General features: G+C 33.1%; 1 protein-coding gene and 1 long non-coding RNA gene across 2 annotated transcripts in view; one reads left to right on the forward strand and one right to left on the reverse strand.

The window, feature by feature from the left end:
- The window catches only part of LOC118204971 (BDNF/NT-3 growth factors receptor-like), a 722804-nt gene that overhangs the window by 245086 nt on the left and 451122 nt on the right, over nt 1-26596 (reverse strand). The window contains exon 3 of the mRNA XM_085818323.1: nt 19681-19752. Coding sequence (XP_085674449.1) covers nt 19681-19752 — 72 coding nt within the window. The remainder of the gene's footprint in view (nt 1-19680; nt 19753-26596) is intronic.
- Nucleotides 2512-26596, forward strand: part of LOC146996745 (uncharacterized) — a 75711-nt gene continuing 51626 nt past the window's right edge. The window contains exon 1 of the long non-coding RNA XR_015041641.1: nt 2512-3488. This is a non-coding gene — a long non-coding RNA (uncharacterized LOC146996745). The remainder of the gene's footprint in view (nt 3489-26596) is intronic.

Raw genomic sequence — 26596 nt, forward strand, 5'->3', positions numbered from 1 at the left:
TCTAATTTTCAATCAGCTGTAAATGAAAAATTTCGGTTCTATGATAAATCTCAAACTATGAAACTTATGAGATTTAAAACACAGATAATCATTTAAATTTATAGACTAAGAAGGAAATCAATAATCAGAATCATAGTTATTTCACAAATAGATTACTATGAATGAATGAAATGATCTTGCAAAAATCAGTATCCTAAATTTTACCTCTAATAACAATTGCAACTATAATACGACTAGTCAAGGAGTCTAATAGGCACTGGATGCCATTGAAGCTATTGAATTCCACGTGGCTTCAATTCGGTGTCAGAGTTCATCTGTTGTATTAGCTGGTGGATAGTTTCGTGCCAGGCTCCCTGCAACCATAAACCAGACAGTTTCGTTTGATGGGAACTCGCCGGCTAAAACAGAAGTCGAAGAAGCTGTGTAATGTGGAAATATAGGAAAGCGTAGATAACAGGTTATCTTAAACTGTTGTTTTGAAAAGTGGGGAGACGGATGCCAGTCGTGATCATTAAATAAATATTAGTAATTCAGTAGTGGGTACTTAAAGTATCTGACCGGGCATTGTTAAATTACTGAGTGCAGTACATACGCGCTGGAGATGAGAGAGATATATACTTAATGAAATCTGAAATCATCAGTCCATGTGCTGGGCCCCTTTGACGACAAAGAAAGCAAACAAGCAACGATTGTTCTGTTTCTGTCTGCAGACACTGAGGCTGCCATCATGAAACTACAAGCAAAACTGGGCTTCCTTAAAAAACGATAATGTCATTGATGCACTCGGCAGGTGTCAGCGCACTAAACAGTAGTTGTCTTACTGACGATAGGTCGTATTACAGATGTCGCCGCATCTTGTAGGCGAATGTTAGTACTGCTCAATGCATACAATTTCTTCGTGTGACTTCCGTGTTTGAGGGTACGTATGCACATTCGCTAACAGCGATGACCATAAGATAATTTGCCATATCGGACATCGGGGAAAATGAAAAGCCGTTGACACTTCGTTTTCTTCTCTGTTTGGCACTCCTCGTTGATTTAAAGTATCAAACTAGTTATTGGATCTCGATCATCTCGATCATCTCGAGCAGTAATTGAAAGATGCGATAATTACGATTATCCGACGATTGGACGATACAATAATTACGATTATCCCACTATCCCATTGGACTACGATTATTCCACGATTAAATTGAGAGACTGTTTGGTATCAGTTACCTCTTCTTACTCGAAGCATCACACAGTTTTCAACATAGCAAACAACGAAAAAACATGACTTATGACTAACTGCATTGTAATTTGCAATTTTATTATTGCTCGCAGGGGCCATTACACTGAAATATGTGGCATGCCGTAAAATGCTAATCGTTTACGTACCTCAACATATTTTATCTGTTATGTATTAACTGTTTATTAATTTCAAGCTTTAAGTTAAGTGCTTCTCATTTCAGTTTGATCAGTAATTGAAGTTATTAATTTTTGATTTAGTTTGTTTATAGTTGTGAGTTTTAAACTGTAACTTTGGTAAACTTTAAGTTGGTAACTTTAAAAGCTTTTTGAGTGAAGTTGTTTAATTTTATTTGAATTTAGGGACTTTTTAAGTTTTTAAGTTTTTTTTCCTTGGTTTTTGTACTTGTTTGTTTCTGACCCTTAAGGTTGTTTAACTTTAATTTTTTTAAAGTTTTGTTGCTGCACTTTTGGTGCGTTAATTTTAATTTTTATTAAGGTAGCTTAATTTTTACCCCTCTTTCTATTAAAGTTTCTCGAATTCCTATTTTCTGACTGGTGGTAAGGTCAATCAATTGTAAAAGAAACTCAATCTTGAAAATGAATACGTATACTTATTTTTTTTTTGAAGAAACAACTTATTATGTGTGCATTTCATTAAGGTGAACTTAATTGTCAAGTAATAGTTAAATTTACAGTGTTAAAGTTGTTAATTGTGTTGAAAACTCTTTTCCCTGGTGCAGTAATTTTTCCCGGCAAATCCAAAAATTTGCCGGCTTGGAACTCCCTTCTCAGAATTCTTTATCTTAAGATTGCTACGCACCAAATTGTTTTTCCAAGTACTTCATCATGTGTGCTGCTTTGCATATTCTGCATCCTTTTGCTCAGGGATCTCTAGCAGAGAAATGTTCTACTGGGGAATTGCTTACGCGGTTAAGGTTTGTCTGTTGGGTTGCTCGCTGTAGTAGATCGAGACTCCGATAAGAGGCTAGTTCTACCCCCCTCATTCTTTCAGCGAAGGGATATCTGACCTCGCGCCTTGGAGGGCTGCACTGCTGGAGGACGATGCCAACATCTGGTAGACGGAGAAATCTTTTCCTTGAATATTTCACTGTTCTTTTTTTTTTTTTTTCTTTTGGGTTGCCGTGCATGGCGACATACATCTTCATACTTCGCCAATTATTCAAGATCTCGCCAATGAACAAAAACAGTTGCTGCATAGTTGGGAAAAAGAATATGTATTGTTAAGAAGGAAAAATTTCGCAGCAGCAGGAGTGGCTCCCTTCGAACGAAAAGGAAAACTGCTGCGCATGCGTGAAACATCTGTCGCCAAAAAGGGCCAAAGCTCGAAGCTGATGTTGAAGTTCGAACAGATTCGATGGTCACGTTTATCAAGAGTTTAAAGCTGTGTGACTCCATTTTTTCCCTCCATACTGACACATATGAAATCAGACATCAAACTGCGATATGGATATTTCAAGTTCAACAGCCAGTGAAAGTGAAACTTCATGTAATTTTCTTATTCATCTTAACCCGTGTTCCTCAATTTCCTGTACACATCGCGAAGGAGGAAAATCTCGGCTAGGTCCGGTACATCACTGAGGGGGGAGTTCTCGTCAACAGGTTCCGTCGCCAAATCCTTTGGCGAATTTTCCCTCTTCTTTCTAGCGGCGTAGAAGACAAACTGGTTTACATTACGTCTGTGTAGACTTTCCTTCTTTACATAGACGTTCTTTGGTTGGGAGACGGTGAGAGACAAGAGCTGCGACGAGATCAAGAGGCGACATCGAGACAGCGCTGTGAACACTTCAGAACCTGCAAACAAAAGGAAATGCAGAAAAAAGACCATGTCGGACGGAGCTACGAATTTTAGCAGAGCTGGAGGAAGACCCCTACTAACTGAATAACTTAAAGATATAAAGCTGCTGAATGGTACCCGTGGCCCAGTGCTGTATCAACTGCTGACTCTTCCTGAAATAAGAATAGCGAGTAGAGAGAAACAGTACTAGAACCTGACTGGATGAAGCTGCCGAACGGAGAATGGGAGCCTAAATGCGTTTATGATTCCGAACCTGAGTTGATTAAATTAATTACCTTTTTTCTTTATTTTGTAGATAATACAGTGTTCCACAAAAGCCTAGCGGGAGGAATGCTGTTTCCCCACAGAAGAATTTGTAAATAAGCTGGCTATCGATAACTGTTAAGTGTCAAGAATCTTGTGTGGGATCCCACGCATGTGAAAAATTGTTTAAAATCAAAAGGTATGTTAATTTATTTTGTTTCTTCGAAAAAATGTAATAGACCAGCCATCAACTAACCAAAATGTATATTTATTCTTATTAAGTCACAATTTAAACATTAGATTGTTTTCTTACATATTTGTATTTGTTTTAATTTTAGTTAATTTTGTCGCTGAACCATCGAATTTAATTTACTGGACTTCGACTTGCTAATAATATAACGCAAACAGTTCTTTAATACTTGTATTCTGAATTGCTATATTATTTGTGCACACCTCATTTCTTGCATGATATACTATCATAAAATACTCTCTGAGGAATTGTACACAGATATTGAACACATTTTACACTTTTATAATATTCAATGTTGACATAATTACACTCAGTGTTATGAATACTATTTACTCAGTCATGTTAACTGGTTGCACAAAATGTTAAATGAATTAATATGTAGTTATAGTGTTCTATACTTAATACAGAACGTATCTTTCAGGCAGATTTCAACTGTCATGAGGTTTTCCTCATGACATAGAAATTTCAATGAGCAGTTTAGTTGATATTATATTATACTGATTTGATCTATTGTTCATCGAATTTTACTTTTTCCCATTGTGCCCTCTAGAAAATCCCTACTTGTTTCTCAATTAAAAAAAATTAAGACCGTAGATAGATCTTTACCCTACAATCAAAAGAAATGATTTAATATACAGAATGTCAACAAAAGTCCACAATCGTTGACTGTAGACATATTATGTCCATCTTCCGAAGCAACTTTATAACTTCCACTGCAAATGTTAATATTCTGTAAAGATTTTAACTAGGCCTAGTGGCAACAGAATGCTCCACCAACTGAGTGCAATTGCTGATAGTCATATAACAGGCGGTACAGCAACTTAGCTGTTGGTAAGCAAGTAAGTCGTTTGAATTTGCTTCAATCATGAGAAATTATAGATTCATGTAAAAACGAAGAAAAGAGTAACAGCTTGAATAGATTGTTTTGCTTTAAGCCAGATAACAGCACACCCGTATGAGAAACATGTAATCTCTTCTTTGAGCAATAAATGGGATAATTTAATGACAAAAATAACTAGCCTTATGTTTTAAAATTAAACTGAAGTTATGTATACTTACTCAAAGGCTTCTAAAAGATGGCGTCTTCAAAAAATTCTTCATTTGTGGAGACTGAGATATTTGCATATTTCCTTCTGTACAATTTCCAAGGGAATTTGAGACTATTCAGGAAGTATAAACAATATATATATTTGGGTAAACTCAGTGCGCACTTGTTTCATTAGTCTTTCTTTGCGGAATTAGTTTATAAGGTATTTTCTCCCTCCTTTCCGCATGCCTTCGTGGTGCAATTGAAAGCACACTCGATGCGTAGGCGATTGGTCCGGAGCTCGAAATTCGGCAAGTGCACTGCGCCTTTTTCATGTCATCTGCATTGATAAACCTAATGACTCGACACATTAATATTAATTAAGCTAAATTACAATTCAGACTTTAAGGATTCTATGAAATTTCTATGAAATATAAGGTAAGAATGGCAATGTGATATTCGTTCTGCCTAGATTGCCGCTTACTGTGGGGTTGATTTCTCAATTACTTTCTTTTTTAATTGGAATATTACATGTCTTCTATGAGAGCTGATTTATAAAATACTAGACTACTAGACTATCATATAAAGTAATTTGATTCACTTTACTTCTTATAAATATCACTTATAGAGATTTTATAGGTGATTATGATTTTTATTGCGTATTTTATCTACAATTAAACGCAGTGTTTCATTGCTTAGTATTAGTTTTCATTTAAGAACAGTTTTTATAATTTGGTTTCGGGGCGTAAAATTTATGTAAATGGAGTATATGAATTTCTTAAATTATTTAATAAACTTTCTGAAGCAATAGAAAGTAAATCATAATCTATGCAAGTTTTATAATATTAAATGCTTTATGCGTAATTTTTATATTTTTATAAGAATGTCACATTTTTGAAAATTTGTCTAGCTTAGCAATGATTGAAAATTTTATATACGTTGTTCCTATATTAAGGTACCAATGGTTTGAACTTTAGACTAAGACATTTTCCAAGCATTTTGTTCTTTTAATTTCATTATAGCACACTATACGTTAAGTATACAATCTAGCTGTCTGCTGCAATAAGTAGACTGATAACTGGATTAAATCAAAGACGTTTGTTCTGTGGATGGAAATCATAATTCGTACTCCCTTCTAGAGCAGTATTTAGTTCGGCGTTGGTATTAATTTAAATATGTTCAAGCCAAGTTGGTTCTTTCTGAAAATAAAACTCTTATCTAAAGTAATGTTATTAATTAATTTACTTTACAATAATGCATAACTAGAATTTGTTATAGACTTCCTGCTCTAATTTGTCTTCGCATCTAATTTTAGCTTTTGGACTTCTCAGCTCTATTCTTTGAGTCTTTACATAAAACTGAAAAATGATTATTTTCCGGTTGAAAGGAATAAAAATAAGCTAAAAGGAACCAGAAATAGTGTCTTCAAGGAAATAAAGAAATATTCGAAAGTAAGACCAAAATGCCTGGGAGAACATGACAATCTTCTGTTGGAAATTCTGTGGAATTATTCATGACTTTGTATACCATAGCACAAATCAAACGTATGAAGTTTCGCAAGTCCCAGAATTCGCTTTAACATTCAGAGTAATAACTTCACAGTTTACAAATAATATCTTATGGATGCATTTCAACAGCTTATTATGTTGCCACCCTATACAGTTTCATACATATGCATTTTATTGAAACTGTTTGGTATAAGGAAATTATGTACCTTTCACGATTACGAATATTTCTCCAGAACATATATTTGAATTACTTCTAGCATAATGTCAAAAGCAAGTAAACAGAAAAATTGGAAGATACACAGTTCTTTCCTTCATTTCTGTTTCGATTTTGATTTCTGCAGGTAAATTTAAATATTTTAATATTTGTTCGAAATTAAGTGTTGCTTAATGTATCATTAAATTAGATGTATCATTAAGCTTGCTCATAAATCTATTTCTAATTTAAATTAAAAATTACCAACCCCATTAGCTAGACTTTTGAAAACAGTGATTTACTACGCATATCATAATTTCTCTATGAGCAACATAAAAGCAAGAAGAAAACTTTAACTTAATTTGTTTATATTCCTCTATGATTTTGCAGTTAGTTACAGAAAGTAAAATTAAAACTCTAAACTTAGTCTTGCAATAAAGATGTGCTGTAACCTCAAGGCCTGAGCAATATACAACATGCCTGCAAAAATTTAGAACTAAATGCATTACAATTGATATTTGAAGATAAAAACTTTACAGCTGTTCCGCCCTCTACATATATTCTAACTCTGCAGATCTCTTCTTCGTTTCATAGTATTTTCAGGATCTTTCTACCATTAATTGGCATATTTTAAGTATAATGCTGTTAAATATGTGTCTTTTGAGATCTGTGCATTTTCTTAGGTTATATGTCGAGTTTATGGACAAAACGTAATGCGCATGATGAAAATCTAGCGAGCATGGGAAGGGTTAAACAATTATATTGCTGTTTGATATTAAAAGCTAAACAGTAACAGCTTTATACTGTCAAGCTTCTGATTTGCACTGTAGTCCCACCATGCAAATGAAAGTAAAAAATCCGTTACTTGATCATATTTCTATTATGACTTCATAAAACTCCTAGACTACTTATCCGGCAACATTCTTTGTAAATTATTCCTAACTGTAATCAATGAACCAAAAATATCGCCAACGCAACTTTACGTGAACCATTTATAAGTGGGACTTTTCTGATTGAGGGAGTTTTATTTTACTTATAAGAAGGATCATTTCAATTATATCTGCAAATGCAATAAAATAAACATACCTGTGATAAGTTGCTTAAAACAGCCAGACTACTATAGAAATTTTAGGACATAAAACATACTTTTATAAATGAGTAGTAATGTATTAATAACTATTGGCCTTATTTATTAATTGGCATGCCTAAAAGACCCAAATGGAAGTCCAATCCAAAAACACTGTAGATGCACAATGACCATACATGTATACACGGAACAGTATTAAAACCTGCTTGACTAGAATATCGTTCAGTATGTTTTTTACGGGAAAATAAAAAACTCCAACAGTGCGAACGTATAAGGCAATTAATACCATATTTCCGGCAGAGAAGAACATAATTTGTGCAGAACATTATTTTTGAGGTGTAGGATTTCTGCATTTTTTGGCAGGTGGCATGACATACAGTTGAGTTGGACAGCGTTACGGTATGGTGACTTTTGATAATTTCTTCGCACACAAGTGCTTCCATTTGTATGAAATGGTTGGAAACAGAGCAATCAGATCAGAGTAATTGTCTTTAGTCACCACATATTCATCGCCCAGGCGAGCTGCGTAACTCTTGTGTCGCGCAAGATTGCTTTGTTGGGTGTTAGCTATTAATGCTCACATCTCAAGAAAGATGTACTCCGTGATCACGCTAATATTCTCTGATCAGGCTAAGGAAAAGATTCCGCCAAGTACTCTGACAGATAATATTACGGTCATTTACACGGACGGATCAAAACTAGATACTAATATAGGATGTGATTTAGTGGCACTACGACACAACAACGTTCTGTATCAATGGAAAGATGGCCTTGATAACCACAATAGCATCTTTCAAGGGGAGGACACTGCAATAATAAACGCAATACATTTTTTTAATAATAACAACTTGAGAAATAGTCTCATTAAACAGAGAAACAGTCTCTCTCGGACAGTCTTTCATCTCTTTATGCACTTTTGCATCTTTCACACAGGTCTCTGATCATCAAACTGCGCTATCATACCAACGTCAAAAATCACGCCTGGGGAACAAGGCTGGAATGGATAAATGCGTACCAGGTGACTACGGAAACGAAACAGTAGACCTTCTCACCAAAGACGCAGCAATTTATGTGAGAACAGAACCTATTGCAATTCCTTGGCCAATTTCCATCCTGAAAGAACAGGTTAAACTTCAGTATCAATATGGCAGGCAATGAGACATCGGTGATACTCGCCGTCGTACCTACGATCATATCACCCATTTGGACACGAACAGGATCTATAACAAGCCAATGCTCGTCAGATATATCTCAGGACACGGTCCTATTCCTATGAGAGCATGCCTTTCCTATGTAAGCTTGCCGTTTCCTATGTAAGCTCTTCCTTCCTAAGCATGCTGTTACAAATACAGACCAATATTCCTGCGGTGACACTGGCACCGAGTATTATATAGTAGACTGTCCTATACCAAATGGCATGCGTATCCCAATGCGTCAAACAAACTGGAAGGCATTTAGAAAATATATGACCAAAAGACAGTCAGGCAAGTTACAAAGGTAAAGAACAAACTATCAGATTTAGGCACAGACCTGTGTCAAGAACACTGACATCTGAGGATCTTCTTAGAAACTACTATTTATGTCAAGAATATGCATTGGAAGCAAATATTATGCCAGGCGTTACTGCCATGTATTAGCAAGTATTAAGACAGTAGTGTATTATGTTAAGTATGTAATAAGTATTGTATTTTGGCAATTATTATATCATGTCAAGATGTATTAAGTATTGTATTATGTATAGTATTAGCAAGTATTTTGTATAGTATTATCTCAAGTATTGTGTCAAATATTATTAAGTACAGATTTAGAGAATTGTGGATGTGGCGCTAAGCCGATTAACCATGATGGTAGAGAAATGGTGCCAACGTCCCCCGTCACTCATTAACTCACTCACTCAAGCTAATATTCACTGAATTCCTAGAATTGACTTATAATATTATTTGAATTAGTGTTTTATCCTTATTTTTTGGAACGATTGTTTACGACATGTTTATCCGAACTCTCTCTAAAGCATGCTGCTTTACTACAATTTTGCAATCAAGGTATACGCTTAATACTTGTCTGTGAAAATCCAAATTTCGCTTTAAACTCCGAAATACTATGACCCTTCTCGAACGTTAAGCATTTAAATTGCATTAAGAATCGTTTAAATATCTGAAATTTACTAATCTATTATTCGAAAGAGCTCTGGAAGCTTCCAAAGATATCTTTTACCTTATATCGACATTGCTATACGCATCTAGCCACGTACATTTGCAGCTTTATTGTACATTCTTCAGAGATTCTGTTTTAAAATCTCTGCATCATCTTTAATTCTGCTGTTTTAAGAAACAGCTTAAATTTTAAAGTGAACAAACTTAGTTAACGTTCTGACCAGCTCATTATTTGGACAATTCGCTTTGTTCTTACACTGATGTATGATTAAATAGTTTGTTTTCTTGAATACCTAATAAGTTTCCAATTTTTACACCTAGTTGAGTTGAAACGAACAGTAAATTGAAAGCAAAACTTAAACTAGAATTTATTAGTTAAATTAAAGACTTGCAGTTTTTAAAAAATTAAGAAAGATATCACCTAGAAAATCTGAGTTAATGACCGGGTGACCAAAAGCCTGTTAACATTTCAAATTTCAATCATTTACGAAGTGATATAGGTAGAGAGGTAGAAATTGATGCACATGTTTGAAATGATATGGTGTTTTATTGAATGAAGAAAAAGGCCAACATATGGCGCTGGGCAACAAAATGTCAGTGACACCGCATGATAATTGTGTATGAAATAAGCTGTACTGAGAGAAAGAATCAGTACCTTCATGACTTATCTTCGCCACCGGGTGTTGGCCATGGCATGATTTGGATTTATTACATCTATTGTGATCTGAGCCTTTTTCTTCGAGGAAATGCTTGGGTTTACTATTGAAACTGTTAGTTTGACGGTGACCAAGTACGTTGATATGTTACAGAATCGCATCATCAATTGTCTGGCTGACTAATTGAACGGCATTGTTGGAAGGTATGACTTTTAAGCAGGAAGGCGCTCCACCCCATAATGCTACACGTGTGAAAGATCTTGATCAGGATCAGATTGTTTGGTGAGGATCGGCTGCTGAGCCGCCACTTCCGTCATATTTGGTCTCTCAGGTCCCCAGATCTCAATCCGTGTGATTATTGGTTGTGGGGTTACTTGAAATCGAAGTCTACCGCGATTGCCCAACCTCATCATGGATGCTAAAAGACAACATTTACATCATCATGGATGCTAAAAGACACCCGGTATATATGTTGCACATTTCATTATGTCGCGTTCGATAATAATCTAACATATTTTTCTGTGGGTCAATTAATATATTCATGGGAAAAAAGATTACTGTTCTAAATTAAACATATTTCTATTTTTCGTTTCATCTATTGTAATACATTTTCGTACTATAGTTACATAAAAAAAAAAAAAAAAAAAAAAAAAAAAAAAAACAGATAAATTCTTGTAATTGAAACGAAGCAATATTCGACTTCAGACAGTTTAAATTAATAAGTCTTTCGCTAAACTATTTAGATCGTATAAACAGCTTGCACAGGAATAGATTCTAAAAAGTTCCTTTTATTGCGTAATATGTCTGAGTTTTTGCTTATTTGGGCAGGTACACAGTGAGAGCAACACTTCTTTCAATCTGAATAAGAATAACATGCAATTTAATTTATTTTGCTAAAATCTAGTTTATATTTCATTATACATAACCTGGAATCATTGTGTAATAGTACTTGCAGAGGCATTGATTCCATGAGTTGAATATCAATCCATAAACTTTGATTTTAGTAACATGGAAATAAATAAATTCATATAATATTAAACTGGAAATGTTTTTAAATTAATAAGTCAATTTCAGAATTTAATTTCTGGAAATAGCTCAACATATATCACAAAATCTAAGAATATGAAAATATTTTAATTCCAATGCTTTATTGACTATGTTGTACTGTTGTGTTATGAAATCTAAATTGTAAAGATTATGTACGTACTGTTCATCGCTAAGTTTGGTTAATTCACTAAGCAATGCGAGGACTAGCTGCATATGGGGAGAGAACGGAAACTGGCTCCTATCTACATTACACATGTGAAAATGATGAAAACTCTCATACAGCCAGTCCGTTTCTCCGAGATTCGAACCCGGTTCAAACTATTACTGTTCAGTGACTTAAAAGCTCGATCCCTGTTAGACTCCGCTGTTTATCAGATTGAACTGTTTGCGAGCTCATGATTTCAACCCCTGTATTTCCTTAATAATTTAGGTAGAACATATATTTCTTAACAGACATGTTTGCTTGCTAGGAAAGATGTAATAAATAAATGAAATGAAACCTGAAAATTTTATATTACTGATTAACGCCCCGAAACGTTTACAGTTAAGGTTCATATGGCAGAAGCAAAAAGAATATCTAAAAATTCCAAAAATTAAAATCACAAGTTTAGAAAAAATGATGCAACAGTGCAAAATTAAAAAAAAAATTCTGGTTTTTGTATTTTTAATCTTGGCCATAAATTTTGTTTTAATTTTGATATTTATTTATTAATAACTTTTGCATTATATAGTAAATAAAAGGTTTAATTATTCAAAAAGTAGCTGTGCATTTTCCCCCTGTTCGCTTACGTACAAGGCTTGTAACAAATATTTTTCTGAACTGACAATACTTTGCATTTTGCCAGAATATAAAATCCCCTTACAGAAAACAATGGACACCTGTTCTCTGCATTAAATAAATCTATAATGATATAAATAAAATCCATAATAATAATAATAATAATAATAATGAGTTCTGAAAAAAGAAAACAAGAGGAAGTTCTTTTTAGCTCAGTTCAGAATGTTTTCAAACATTTGCAACAGAGAGTCAGTGCGAGTTCAGAAGAATTTCAGTATATTCCAACAACTTTAACAAGATTCTTTTTGTTTGCGACCGCGCTTTTTGCCGCGTATTTTAGTTAGTGATTATCCACCATATTGCACCATATAGTGCCTCTTTAAATGGATGCTACACTGTTTGGTTACGAGTCTATTATATCTGTCTCCTGACGTGCCTATTTAAGTATCATTTTTGTTAGCTTTCGAAAGAAATTTATAGAGATCCAACAGACAGCTGTTAGTGATGAAAGCAGAAGGGGTCCGAAGTATTTAGAATGGGTTTTAACACGTTGAGCGCGGTCGTGAACTTTCCGTGTGGCCGGCGTAGATCCCTGGGGACCGGCACTGGAATTTTCGTCTGGCTGGCGTCGATCCGCGTGACCGGCAGTATTAAAGTTAAAAAATAAATATAGTGTCAATTAAATGTGATCAAATTTAGTTTTAATGAAATGTATTGAAACATTCTAAACAAAAATACGGCTTAGCTCGCTGCCGGCTGAACGGAAAGGACAGCAAATTCGGCGCCGCATTCAACGTCTTAAATGATTCTAAGATAGCCAAAAATCATATAATGACGATTTTTCTAGAGAATACATCGATCTAAACTGAGAAGACTCACGTCAGTTTTGCTAAATCGGGTACTAAACTTGGTAACTCTTTCAGAAATCGCTTGCGATTACAACATTTCAGTTGTGCACTATTTTGATTTAAAAATTGGAGTTCCATTGGAGTACATGAAATTTCGTCCCATGTCTGCTGACCCGGGATCAGAGAGCCAATCGCATTGCAAATGATCAGGGATGACAAGATCAGACAAATGAAGAGGATAATTTCCTGAGACTAAAGCCAAATCTTCACAGTGGCCTGGAAGAGATTTTTTTAAAGAATAAAAAAAGCGACAGATGGAATAAAAAGTCAAATTTACTCTTTTTTCTCTTTGTGACACAGACCTTTATTCACCCATAATCTTTCTCAGGAGGGAAAACAGCGAATAATTATTACTATTTTCGTGTATTAAGATGACAAGGAAAATATTCAGGAAAAAATTCAATAAACTGTGGAACAAAAAAAACCTTGGCTTCCTCCTCATGATAAACATGTATACACGCGCAAAATTGTTCACTTTCTAAAATTCAAATTCATTTGGAAAAAATAAAGAAAATCGATAAGGGAGGGTAAAAAATCTGAAATGATACATATGTGCAATTAAACCAATATGCAAGTTAGAAATGCGATTGGGGGAATGTATTAGTCGTAGAAGATACGTTAAGTTTTTAATGTGGTAAAGCATACGAGGGCTGTGTGTCTAAAGCAAACGAAGAATATTATAAGGGAAATCTGCCTTAATTACGTTATATAAGAAGAAAAAGCACGAAGAACAATCAAACAGATAGCATATCGCTGAATGCTTGGTGGTTGACCTGAGACCAGACACTGTCGTATTCAGCGATCTTAATCACTTAGCCAACGGTGGGGCCATCGATCGAAGAGAAGAATGTTTTGAAGATAATCAGATTGAATAGTATGGATGTCCTTGCAAATAATAAAGTTATAAATAGTTATAGCACTTGTAATAAAAGAAGTTGCAAATAATAAATAATAAAGCTCAGATACATTCCCAAACGACTTTTATTATCACGAAGATAAGAAATAAAACATCGCCTTTGTATTCGTCAAAAGCCCTGTAAAACTGTTTTTGTTTGCTATCTTTTGCAATGTATTCACAGATTTTTTTCTAAATTTCCATCCCCCACCGAGTATATTCTTGCATACATTTCTGTAGTTATCGTAGATTCTTCAGATTCACTGTCTCAGCTTCCATGGTATGATTGTAATTGTGCTCTTTGTATATAAAATCCGCAGTTTATAATAAGATCTACATATATTATCAAAACTATTCTTATCATTGAAAGACAGGTTGTTAAAATAACTTCCGTAAATTTATTCAATTATAATACACTATGAATATAATTAGTTAAAAAATAACGCTATTATTCGCCAGTAAGCTATACCTTCATTAATATTTTATAAATTTATACATTCCTTTCACATAACCAAACAAAAATATCATCAATTTTGAGCACTATTCTGGTGCACCTTTCATGACTTTGTTTCGAAAGTAAGAGCTTCTTTTACAAGGACTTCATGTTCTCTGAAGCTGAAATACGTGTTGGTCATTTAGTGATACATTCTACAGAAAACGAGGATTGGGAAAGTTTCAGGAAAGATATAAAATACATCCTTATACCCTACAAACGTTCCAAACTATTTCATTAGCTCAATTTCAAAATAATAGCCATAATAAGGTATATATATATATATATACCTTACCCAATGCTTAAGACCATAACAATTTTCAATACCTTCTTTTCTTAAATGCTGGCGTTGGTCCTCGTACACGCTGCTGGAGGATACCGATATTTTCAAGTGGTGACATTTTAAGTTCTATATAATGCGAAGAAAATGAAACAAATAAATGGCAAAAGATAGGTAGAATATGGAGTAAGCCATAGGACATTAATTTCAAAACTAGCTAAATAATCTTTGATGGCAGTATCTGTATGGCTCAGGATGTTGCCATGGAAACAAATGAAACTTTAGTCGCCTGTTGTAACTTTGTTCTCATTCTTCTAATACCTTGTGCTAACCTTTTTATTACTTCGAAGTAAAATATTTCTTTAATTGTATGTCAGAAAGGAATGAATTCGTATTCATTTTGAGTTAGAAAAAGTAGGTAACATGCATTTAATTTGACTTCTTTTCATGCTTTCTACTTTGAGATAAAGGAAAAAAAAAAGACATTTTCCTTTTAGCACTATATGTCTTTGTTCCAGGATTATTTTTAAAGGCACCAAATTCTATGCCTTGCAGCAAACGCTAAATCGGATGACATTCTGTGTTTCCTAAAACACTTCAATTCCTCTGCTAATACAAGAATTGCTTACCATTTTCGGTCCTTCATAATGAACCGCAAAACTCAGTTCCAGCGTAAGTTCATACTACATAGTGTAAGAACAATTGTAAATTATTTAATTGTTATTAGACAAAATATCTATTGAGAAAATGGCAACAGCTAATTTCTGGAGGTCTTTCTATTTATAATTTTAAAAAATAGTCATTGAGATGATGTACGCTTGAAATGTTTAATGGTACGATTCAGTAAGTACGTTTGTTATGTTATGTACGTTTACGAATACGTTACGTGTAGGTTATTAAGATTTATCTTTAAATAAATGTTTGTCTTTTACAACCATTTTATGAGTGATTAATTTAACTACAAAAGTAAGTTAACATAAATCAGAAGTGGGATTCGAACCCACGCCCACAAGGAAATGGTATGGTCGAGAGATCGAACAGAACAATTTTATCAACGATAGTAACATTAATGAAAAGTAAAGATCAAAAGGATTGGGACAAAAGAATTAAAGAAGTTGAGAGAAACTTGAATAACACAATCAATAAAACTATTGGGAAAACACCATTTGAAATACTTCTGGATATGTACCACGATTTCAAGATGGAGTTTTGAGATTACTTGCTGATGAAGAAGCAAAAGTTTGGAAGGAACCGGAAAAACTACAAAAAGAAGCTAGAGAAAAGATTGTTAGAGAACAAGAAAAAATGAAAACTTATTATGACAAGAAGAAATCGGGATCTCTATCATTTGAGCAAGGAGAAATAGTAGTAGTTAAAAGAAATTCAAAATCTACACCAGGAGAACCAACCAAAACTCAACCTAAGTATTGTGGTCCAATGGTTGTGACAGAAGTACTTCCGGGCGACACTTATAGAATATCACAACTAGAAGAAGCCTGCGATGGTCGCTTTTATGCATCAACTGCTCGTGTAAGTCAACTAAAATCTTGGAAAATGCAGAAGCAAATGATGATGATGACAATGACGACGATGACAATAATGACGAAGGCGATGATGAACTTAAAAGGGCCCAAGCGAACAGTGCGCAAACCATTGCGCTATAGAGACTTTGTATAGGACTAACCATTGACTTTGTATAGGACTTTGTATAGGACTAACCACAGACTTTGTATAGAATATTTTTTTAAAATTATATTTCATTTTATTTTTTTTTTCTACCTATTATTATATTTTTGTTGTTGTTTATTTGTCGTTTTAATGTATGATAAGATTTGGTTCAATTGAGGACAATTGAAAAGTCAGAATGGTCGAATGTAAGAACGATTGTAAATTATTTAATTGTTATTAGACAAAATATATATTGAGAAAATGCCAACAGCTAATTTCTGGAGGTCGTTCTATTTATAATTTTAAAAAATAGTCATTGAGATGATGTACGCTTGAAATGTTTAATGGTACGATGCAGTAAGCACGTTTGTTATGTTATGTACGTTTACGAATACGTTACGTGTAGCTTATTAAGATTTATCTTTAAATAAATGTTTGTCTTTTACAACCATTTTATGAGTGATTAATTTAATTACAAAAGGAAGTTAACAATACTAACCTTCAGAATGTTTACATATGAGTTTATAATATAATGTAGAATGAAAAAATTAGATAATTATTAAGATACACTATGAGTTTAAATTTTTACCTCATACAATCAAAATTTAATATAGTCAATAAAGGACGCTGTTGTACAATAAATGAAAGAATTAAGTCACATACATAAGCGTATATTAAGATAAGATAAAGTAAGGTTGCTATCGATGAACCAGTTCCTTCGTTAAGTTACCTCCATTATTTTCTAGTTATTGTCAGAAGGGCGTTACCTGTTGATTGTTTAGTATACTACATGAAGCACATGAAGCTTGAAAACTGCCATCTTAACTGGGAGAAGAGCCATGTTAAAAAAAAAAAAAAAAAGTTGCTTTACAATAAGATAAAATTTTTGTACTCTTCTTCTAATTTATCAGTGCAAAGAAAATGTAGATATCAGCGAGACGTTAATAGTGGTTTAGTTGTTACTGATAACATTTAAAACTGTGTTAAATCAGCGTTATTTGCTTACATTATCAATGGTTGTTTACTTTGCTATAACTGAAATCACGGACGTATTATTTACCGACTACTAGTTGCCTTCAATCAGTCAGCCTGAGTGGTTATGAATGGGCTGGTGGCCCAACCACGGAAACCACATCAAGGCTAATATTTTGTAACATTTTTCAGGTTGAAGAACAAAATGTCACTCTATCTGATTTAGTAAAACGCTATCAGGCATAATTAATTCTATAATTATCTAATGATCTCATTTGCTTTGTTATAAAAATAATTATAAGCTATTAATATAATTTTAAATTCATATTTTATTGAAATTATTGCAATGATTTTCATTACTTCTTGCGTAGTTTATGCCTATAGTATTGCATCTGCAAAATAAATAGATTAAGGAAAATGCATAGTGTAGGAATTAAGTCAGAAAAATTGAAAAGTTTATTAGTAGTGTAGCGTAATTCTTACTGTTGTTACTAGCAAGAAGTTTCAACAATGCACGCGTGCTAGAGACTTTAACACAGTTTAGCCAACAGAAACCATACATTAAATTTACGATATGCGCTACATATTTTTGCGATGTGATAGTAACTTCATGTGCTTCTCTGTCGTATATCTCTGATTTTGATGTTAACCTTATAAAATGGGGGGCGCCTTATATTCTTTAATTTTGTTTTGTTATAGATGCTCTAGGAATCAAATATGGTAAATGGGACGAAGATAATATGAGTCGTGCACTTGATTCAGTGCGAAATGGTGACATGGGCGTGAATGCGGCTGCCTGAACATTTGTATTCCAAGGTTAACGTTGCAGAGATATTTAAAGGGAACGAATTAGTTTGCAGTCTAATGTCTTTATAACGAACATTGAATCTGTTCGTGGCATCGTCAAATCTATATTCGAGGATCGGATGCCTAAAACAAGTAATGAACACTATCTGTTAGAGATCGAACGTCTTAAGTTATCCCAAATTGAAAATCAGATTGAACTAGAAAATTTAAGATGACAATCATTATCTGGTGATAGAAGAAACGGACGGAAAAGTACTGAAAATTTAATAAAAAGTATTAAAACGCTTACACTCTGTTCCTGTTGTTGTTCCTTTTCCTGTTCCAACGCTTGTTCCTGTTGTAGAAGTTCTTGACATAAGCCTAACTGCTTCTACTTATGAAATGTCACATGATATACAAACTGCAGGGAGAAAATCTGTTGCAATCACCAGTGGAACAGAATCAGAATCGCTGCCAGCTGGTGCATCAACATTGTTGTGAAAGGTTAAAGTTTTTTTGGTGAAATATCTCCAATTCCATCTAAATTCTTAGCTGAAAAAGGCTGAAATAAAGCCCCAAAATCAACACTGATAACAAGTAGCCCGTTCAAGCAAATCCTGGAAGAAGCTGACAAGAAACAAACGGAAGAGGCACAGCTGGCGAAAAGACGATTCCAATATTCTGAACCGGAAAAGTCAGTAAAGGCAAAACTTTCATTGCCTTAAGTAAAATAGGCCTATCAGTTCCAACGAGGATTTATGATTCTGTGCTGTCGTTGTGATGATTTCAAGGAAGGCATAATTGTGTCTATCCTGTAAAGTGTTCGTTCAGTGAGAAGTGTATTGTTGTTAGAAAGGGGATCAAAATGTATCATTGCGAAAAATGCAACTGAACACATCAAGAACGAATAGATGCAGTACGTTGTCTAAGATTTATAGCCTAATGTTGATAGTTCGCTTAATAAATATTTTATGCTTTTTGAAAGTTTTCAAGTTAGGGTTACTGTTCTTTTTATACTAGCCCAACTATAAATTACCTTCAAATTCTCAATTTCATTAAATTGTTTTTAATAAACGAAATTCAATGTTATTTCGTAGATTCTCACATTAAGCCTATTTTATGATCATAAAGACTAAACTAAAATCCAACTCCCGATTCCTTATAAATAATGCCAAGCTATCAGTATGTTTCAGTGTATTTTCAGCGGTCTGTATTAGTTTATAACCAGTACTTTATATTTACGAATCATGCTCGTTTTAAACATTTTATTGATTTTCATTAAGATGATACTATATCAAAAATAAAATATTAGCTAATGCCGATTCATAAACAATCCCCACCTCAATGAAGTCGACCGGTTTCCTTCATTGGGACAGTGGCACCTATTTTTATTTTTCGCATATTTACTGAACATTTCATAATTATAACGTCTATTCTTAGATATGTGTAATATCGAAAGTAATATTTACATTAACATGTACAAAATTGTAAAATTGCCACATTTGAAAATTTTAAGGTTAATTTTGTAAAAGTGGCCCATCGATCCTTCCCCTATTTTTAAAGAAATCAGCTTTCTCGAAAGTCTCCATGAAATCCTGACTGTGAACGTTTTAAGATATTTTGAATAATATACTACAAATATGCAAATCTGAGAGGAATAAAAACAAAATTAACCAACTAGAATACTTACATTTCTTTGAGTTTCCTAGTATGCTTAAAGGCACCAGGCATTATGAGACGGAGGCCGCTACTTTGTATTGTTCTGCAAAACATAAACATAAATTAGAAACATTATCTTTCTTAATGAAGTTTATTAATTTATGACTACTTAACGAAGTACTAATTAATGAATATTTTACATAACATGAGTAATAAGAAATACCTTTTTCTAGCATTTGACCTCTGAAATCACTTTTATCCTTCATTTAATGTTTATGTACCTTTGCATTTATAAATTGGCATTTACTAATTCATCAACGTAACACTTACAAAATGATTTTGAACAAAGAATGAGTAAACAAATATTTTGATCTCTCCAGTAACTCCTGTAACGTAAGTAACAAGTTAAGTAAATATTCTGCGACTACATGCTTCGAACACTGCTACTGAGACTATCACTTAAACTCAGTTTGAAGGCACGATCTTTGCATTTTATATAAAAGAATGCTATCTAAAGCTAAATTTTATCATTCAGAAAGAGATGCTAAAAACGTATCAATTTATTTAAAATTTGATACTAATAAGGTATGCAATATTAAAAAAAAATATTTAAATTCTTAGTTAATCAAACTTGAAAAAACAATGTAAGTTACATTTTTCTTGAGTTTTCTAAACTTATAAGAGAAATCCAACAAATTTCTAAGAGCTTAAGCCAAACTAAGGTTTCACACTTTCTCAAATAGGAGTAGGATAATTAATTAAATATAAGTATTTGAAGGGGACTTATTTACACACATAATGGAACACCGTTTGAGAAACACTGGTACAATGCATTATGCAGTACATATTTCATTAGAAAACTTTATCTTTGCAGATATAAATTTACATATACTCGTATATATATATATCAATTGACACTATTTTTTATAGAGTTTTGTCTCTAATTTTTAGTAGCATATAACTTGGCTCATACTTCTGTAAAGTTATCGATAGATTTCGTTTGATAATTTCTGGAACATAGTTGCATAATTCCCCAGCAAACTGAAGTCATTAGACATCTGTTTAGTAAAAGGGTGGTGAATTATAAAAAATAACACTATTAATGGCATCTTGCTCTTTGGATGAATGAACGGAGTTAAAAACGTCAATAAAACTGTGTCAGCATAATACTCGAAAATGGTTTCAACGTATTCAAATGCAGCTACTTTCAAGCTATTTTGAAAATCTCTGTTGCTGAGCTTGATGGATAACAGCATCACAGTTTAGATGTAGATATGAACAGCATAAGATATAGATCAGTAAAACAGAAATAATGGTAAAAGTAAAAAAAAAATGTCTTTAAGAATAGCGATATAAAATGTTCAAGTTAATTAAACGTTCAATTTTATTATCCAATAAAGTATATCTTTTAATATTTATTAAAAATTCACTCGCTTCTAAGATAACGAAATTTTTTCAATTAACAACCCTCAAAGATGTCTGTATTTGAATCAATATCAACTAAGTATATCTTGTGGGAATCTTTTGATACACGAATAATAAGATGTACGATTACACTAGTGAAAGCATAAAAAATGGTGTAATGAACAGTAGTGCAAAGGTAGTTTTAGCAAGTCACAATTTAGTTGTGCTCAAAGATTTGAATTTGCTTTAAAAGTTCATTCAACTCTGATATAACCAAAATATTTCATTTAATAGTTCTCATAGTCCTATCGGTCATAGTTAATATTTATTACTACCTTAAAATATTTTGACCTTAAAATATTTTGATATAAATAGCTTAAAATATTTTGATCGCACCATCTTCAAAAGCCTAACCTCAGTAAATATATAAATATTTACCTTCATTCTACCCAGCCGGTGTAATGACCCTGACTACCGTAGCGATGGGCCCGGGTTTGAATCTCGCAGAAGGCATGGTTGTAACTGTCCTTCCCTTTATAGGAGGCAAAATTGGCCATCTATTATGTGTCTCCATAATGAAATGGCCACACTTTCCGGCCCTTGTAGTGGCACAAGGCTAATGGCTATTAACCCTTTATGTCCCAAATTATGATATTTTTAGAAAACTTGTGCAATATATTTTAATGCTCAATTTAACTGTGGAAAGATACAAAAAAAATTGAGATTCATTTAAAATAATTATTTTTATTGTAATAACACAGAATATTACACGGGACTTTAAAGTCCCGTCGGGATTTATGTTTATTACATTGCCATTACATCCATTAGTATGAAGAAAAAATATTAAATATAAATTAAAAGTAATATAATTTTATACAATTAATTATGGTATTGATAAAAACAGTTCTTTTTTTCATTGACATAAAGAAATACTTTGCATAATGCGCACTGAGAATGTGGTCGTGACTCAATTTTTTTCGAAGCACAAAACTCACACCGTCCTCTATTTTTTACAAATAATGGCCAATGTGCAGCTTTGTTTTGCTGTCTTATGTCATCAGAAACGGAAAATTTTACTGTCTTGCGTTCTTTTGGGGTGTGGTAATTCATTTATCTCTCCAGTATCTGACCTAGGTCTTCCCCTTTTCTTCGAAGGCACTTTTGACATTGTTATTAGACCTTGTGTTACCCTTCGTTTGTATTCTAGAAGAGGTATTTTATCCTGTATATCACAGTAGCAAATATACGAGTTTACAATTGCAATTTCTATAATACCGAAAAAAAGACGATGTCACTTTTTGGCCTTTCTATCATATAGTGATTTTAGCATGTCACTTTTATCCAAGCTTCCCATATGACTGTTATAATCTCTTACTATTGTAGGAGCTGGTATATGCGTAATTGAACCATCTTTTTGTTTTCTTTGAATTTTACAATTTAACTGTGGAAAGATACAAAAAAAATTGAGATTCATTTAAAATAATTATTTTTATTGTAATAACACAGAATATTACACGGGACTTTAAAGTCCCGTCGGGATTTATGTTTATTACATTGCCATTACATCCATTAGTATGAAGAAAAAATATTAAATATAAATTAAAAGTAATATAATTTTATACAATTAATTATGGTATTGATAAAAACAGTTCTTTTTTTCATTGACATAAAGAAATACTTTGCATAATGCGCACTGAGAATGTGGTCGTGACTCAATTTTTTTCGAAGCACAAAACTCACACCGTCCTCTATTTTTTACAAATAATGGCCAATGTGCAGCTTTGTTTTGCTGTCTTATGTCATCAGAAACGGAAAATTTTACTGTCTTGCGTTCCATGGTACGTTACTGTTCCATGGTAATTGGACAAGAAAAAAAAAACGCAGCGGTTGTCTTTCCATTTGAAGTATGAAATTCCTTGGTCTGTTATGCGACAGTCAAAATCACCCCTTTTTAAAGCTTTGTCTACTGCAAGAGATGGTAAACCTTTACGATTACTTTGTACAGTTCCACATGCATATATACCAACAGATTTTAGATATTCATACAATTCCACAGAGGAAAAAAAAAAGTTACCCATCATTATGATGTGATTTTTATTTACAAGAGATTTGGTTAATTTCTGAACTATACTCCCTCCTAGACCAAATCTTTTGAATTCTGAATCATCTTTTCCATGATATACTTCAAATTAATACATGTAACCTGACATATTTGAACGACACCACAGTTTGTATCCTCTTTTTATCGTTTTTTTAGTACAGTTTGAGCGTCGAGCGTCCTTTGAATAATATCATGATTTCGTCTATACTTTGTGTTTGATGAGACACTGAGGTTTGATGAGGCATCTCAGTGACTGAAAATTTTTATTTAGTTTATCCATAAGTGGTCTAATTTTATACAGTCTATCAGTATTTGGCTTTGATATTACTTCATTGTCATTTACATGCAAGTTACCTAATATCTGGAAATATATATTTCGTGAAAGAGTATCAGGAACAACAGGGTCAGAATAATCTATGTCATTGCTCCAAAAATTTCGCACTCGAGGTAAACGATGATAGCTAAATAGCATATTTAGTCCCAAAAATCCATAAAATTCCTCTTTAGAAAGAAGGCTTCATATTTCTTAGTTTTTGATTTGAATAGAGGTTTGTTTGAAATACAATATCACTTATAATTTAACCGTCTAAAAATGTTAAAAAACATCGGTAGGCAATGTTTTACCTTCGCAAGCTGAGACATGTTTCATGAGATAAGCTAAATATAGGGATAGTTGATGCACAATTTCTTTTCTTCCAAATTCTTTTTGTTGTCATTTCTTCAATTTCAGTGTCTTCACTTGAATCGCTTTCAGAGTCTGAAATTTTATGAATGTTTGTTGCATTCAAACTTTGATTATTTGTTTTATATTGTTCTGGTGAATCTTCGTCAGAACTACTGTCCTCTTCTGACGTTTCAACATCAGATGGTAATTCATCCCAGATAATTTTAATTTCGTCTGGCGTCGAACCTTTTCTTCGTCTATACATTATTTAAAAAAAAAAAAAAAAAAAAAAAAAAAAAAAAAAAAAAATCGAAAGTATTTTGTAAAAGGGAGAAAAACTAAAAATTTGTAAATACTCAATGACCCCCCCCCAAATAATAATAATAATAATAATTAAGAAATGCGATACTTCAGGATAATTGAATATATTCAAGTGCTAAAAATAAATTATAATAAAATGCAATAACAAAAATCCATTAAAAAAATATCATTCAATTTTCACCAGGACCTTTATGACCCAACGGGACTTCAAAGTCTCGAAAGAACAATAACAGGTCGTGTTAGAAACTTTTCAATGAATTGGTTATATTTTGATTAAAATTACAAGAAAGTTCGTAAAGAATAGGGGGAAAATATGAAGTACTTACCACTCAATATTCTGTTGTTACGAATCTTGGAATTACGTCAATAGCTTTCTACAGTGGCGTAGGTAGCATTCAAGCGCCCGGTCACAAGTGAAGAATGTGCGCCCCTTTCTGTGTGCCAAGAATGGAAAACATTTCATTAAAAGATTTCGTAGCGTCGATTGGGCGCCGCCTGGATGCTGCGCCCGGGGACAGATGCCACCCCTTGCCCCACTCTAGCTACGCCACTGGCTTTCTAGCAAAATGGCCATTCAAACTGAGCGTGTGACGAAATTGTTCAGCCATATTCATACGGAACAAACCGTTTATATAGTGCCATCTACTTATCATTAGAAGAAGGTTAAATGAAAGAACTTAAAAGTCCCGTTGGAATTCATGGAAGGCTTTTAATTTTATTTTACTCTATCTTAATTGGGACTTACAAGTCCCGTCGAAGCATAAAGAGTTAAATAAAGCGCCCTGTCATTAAAAAATATTTACTTCCCATGAGTCGAAAAAACTTAAACCTCTCGGTCTGCCTTCCATTCTCTGCATCGTAAGCCGTTGTCTAGTTTCCACATCAACTTCGTGGATGAAATCCAGCTGTACAAAATTTAATTCCTGTATTCCAGAGCCTTACACAATAATAGTACACAATACTTAGAATACTCATTTAACGCAAAGCGTGACAATGTAAAGAACTACTGTTTTTAATGGGAGTTAATACAGTATTATTCAATTTGCAGTAAAAACACTCATGTAGCGTCACCACAGTCATTGTCACTTTCCAAACGCTGGGTTGACCATTACAGGCAGATAGACCTCGAATTGCTTTACCTTAATAAACTAATTTACTTGATCATTATGGTTAGATACTTTTACAGCCGATAAACGTTAGTATTTTGAAAACAGCTTTCCTTAGCACCAGCTTCATGGATCAGTCCATATCATTTTCATAAAAATGAAGCCACGTTTCTTTCAACAAGTAGAAGCTGGCTTGAGAGGAATAAAGAGAAGCAAAATTTTATCTCTTTCACCTCAAATACTAGTTGATCGAATTCAAACGAAAATTTCATTAGTAAAGCTCTTATGTTTTTGCAGCTACCCTCAGCTAAGGAATTTATTTCCTATTCATTTTCAGTTTTTATGTATACATGGCGGCAGTAGCTTTGCTTCTGTCGTTAATAGAATTTTCAAGGTTATTTTCGTCACATAAGTCCAGGTTTTTCTTTCTTCATTTTTACACATGAAGAAAGTTATATATTCAAAATGTCGAAACAATTCTTACCCATTTATGAAAATTATGCTAATTCTTGTTGTCTGCGTGTCTTCATTAAGGAGTTTTTCATGTACCACGTAAAAACCTCAGATTCGAAAAATTTTATTGAACTACAAAGCCATTTCAGTATAGGATATACTCTCAATAATTTAATATTTTATAGCAGATAAATGTTACTGAACTATAGGTCTATACATTTCATAATAATCATTTTTACATAAGTAAAATGAAAATTATTAAACTCATTACATTCTAAAATTTTATGTAAATTAACCTAATTATTGTATTAATTTGCCTTTTTTACCCTTTCATTTTTCTTAACTCGCACCAGAAAGCAAATTAGTTAAAATGTAAATAAGCGTAGTTTTCTTAAAGTTGCGCGAGAACTTTTGGCAGTTTTTGCATATCGTTATTCTTTTATGCTTCTCTGCTGCTGGAATTATTTAATTCATGAGCTTTATGAGATTTGGCAAGACGTGTACGCTTCGATAACTTAGATACCGAGCCAAGATTTAATCAGCCGCGTGTTATTTTATTTTTTACATTCAGTTAAACTTTAACGTAACTTGCCAGTTATCCGCAAGTAGTGAAGATTGTTTTCTGTTTTGTTTCTGAATTAGTGTAATTGTCAGAATGGCATATTAACAAACATATTTTTTTATACCTTCACTCTGAGTTCAAGTTTCCTATTCTTATAAGAAACTTCTTATAAATTTCTTATAAGACGGGAAGATTAATCGTTTGACTCTCTTTACGTCTCAATAATTTAAAATAGTGCAGAATCCTGTAACTTAACAGTTAACAATTACTCTGTTTGATTCCTAACAGAATATCTTATAAATTTCTGGAGATGTTTTCCAAGATGCTACCAATAAA

This window comes from Stegodyphus dumicola, chromosome 6 (genome assembly GCF_044657685.1).
Source record: "Stegodyphus dumicola isolate Sdum_Otavi_A_Nest chromosome 6, ASM4465768v1".
Classification (NCBI taxonomy): domain Eukaryota; kingdom Metazoa; phylum Arthropoda; class Arachnida; order Araneae; family Eresidae; genus Stegodyphus; species Stegodyphus dumicola.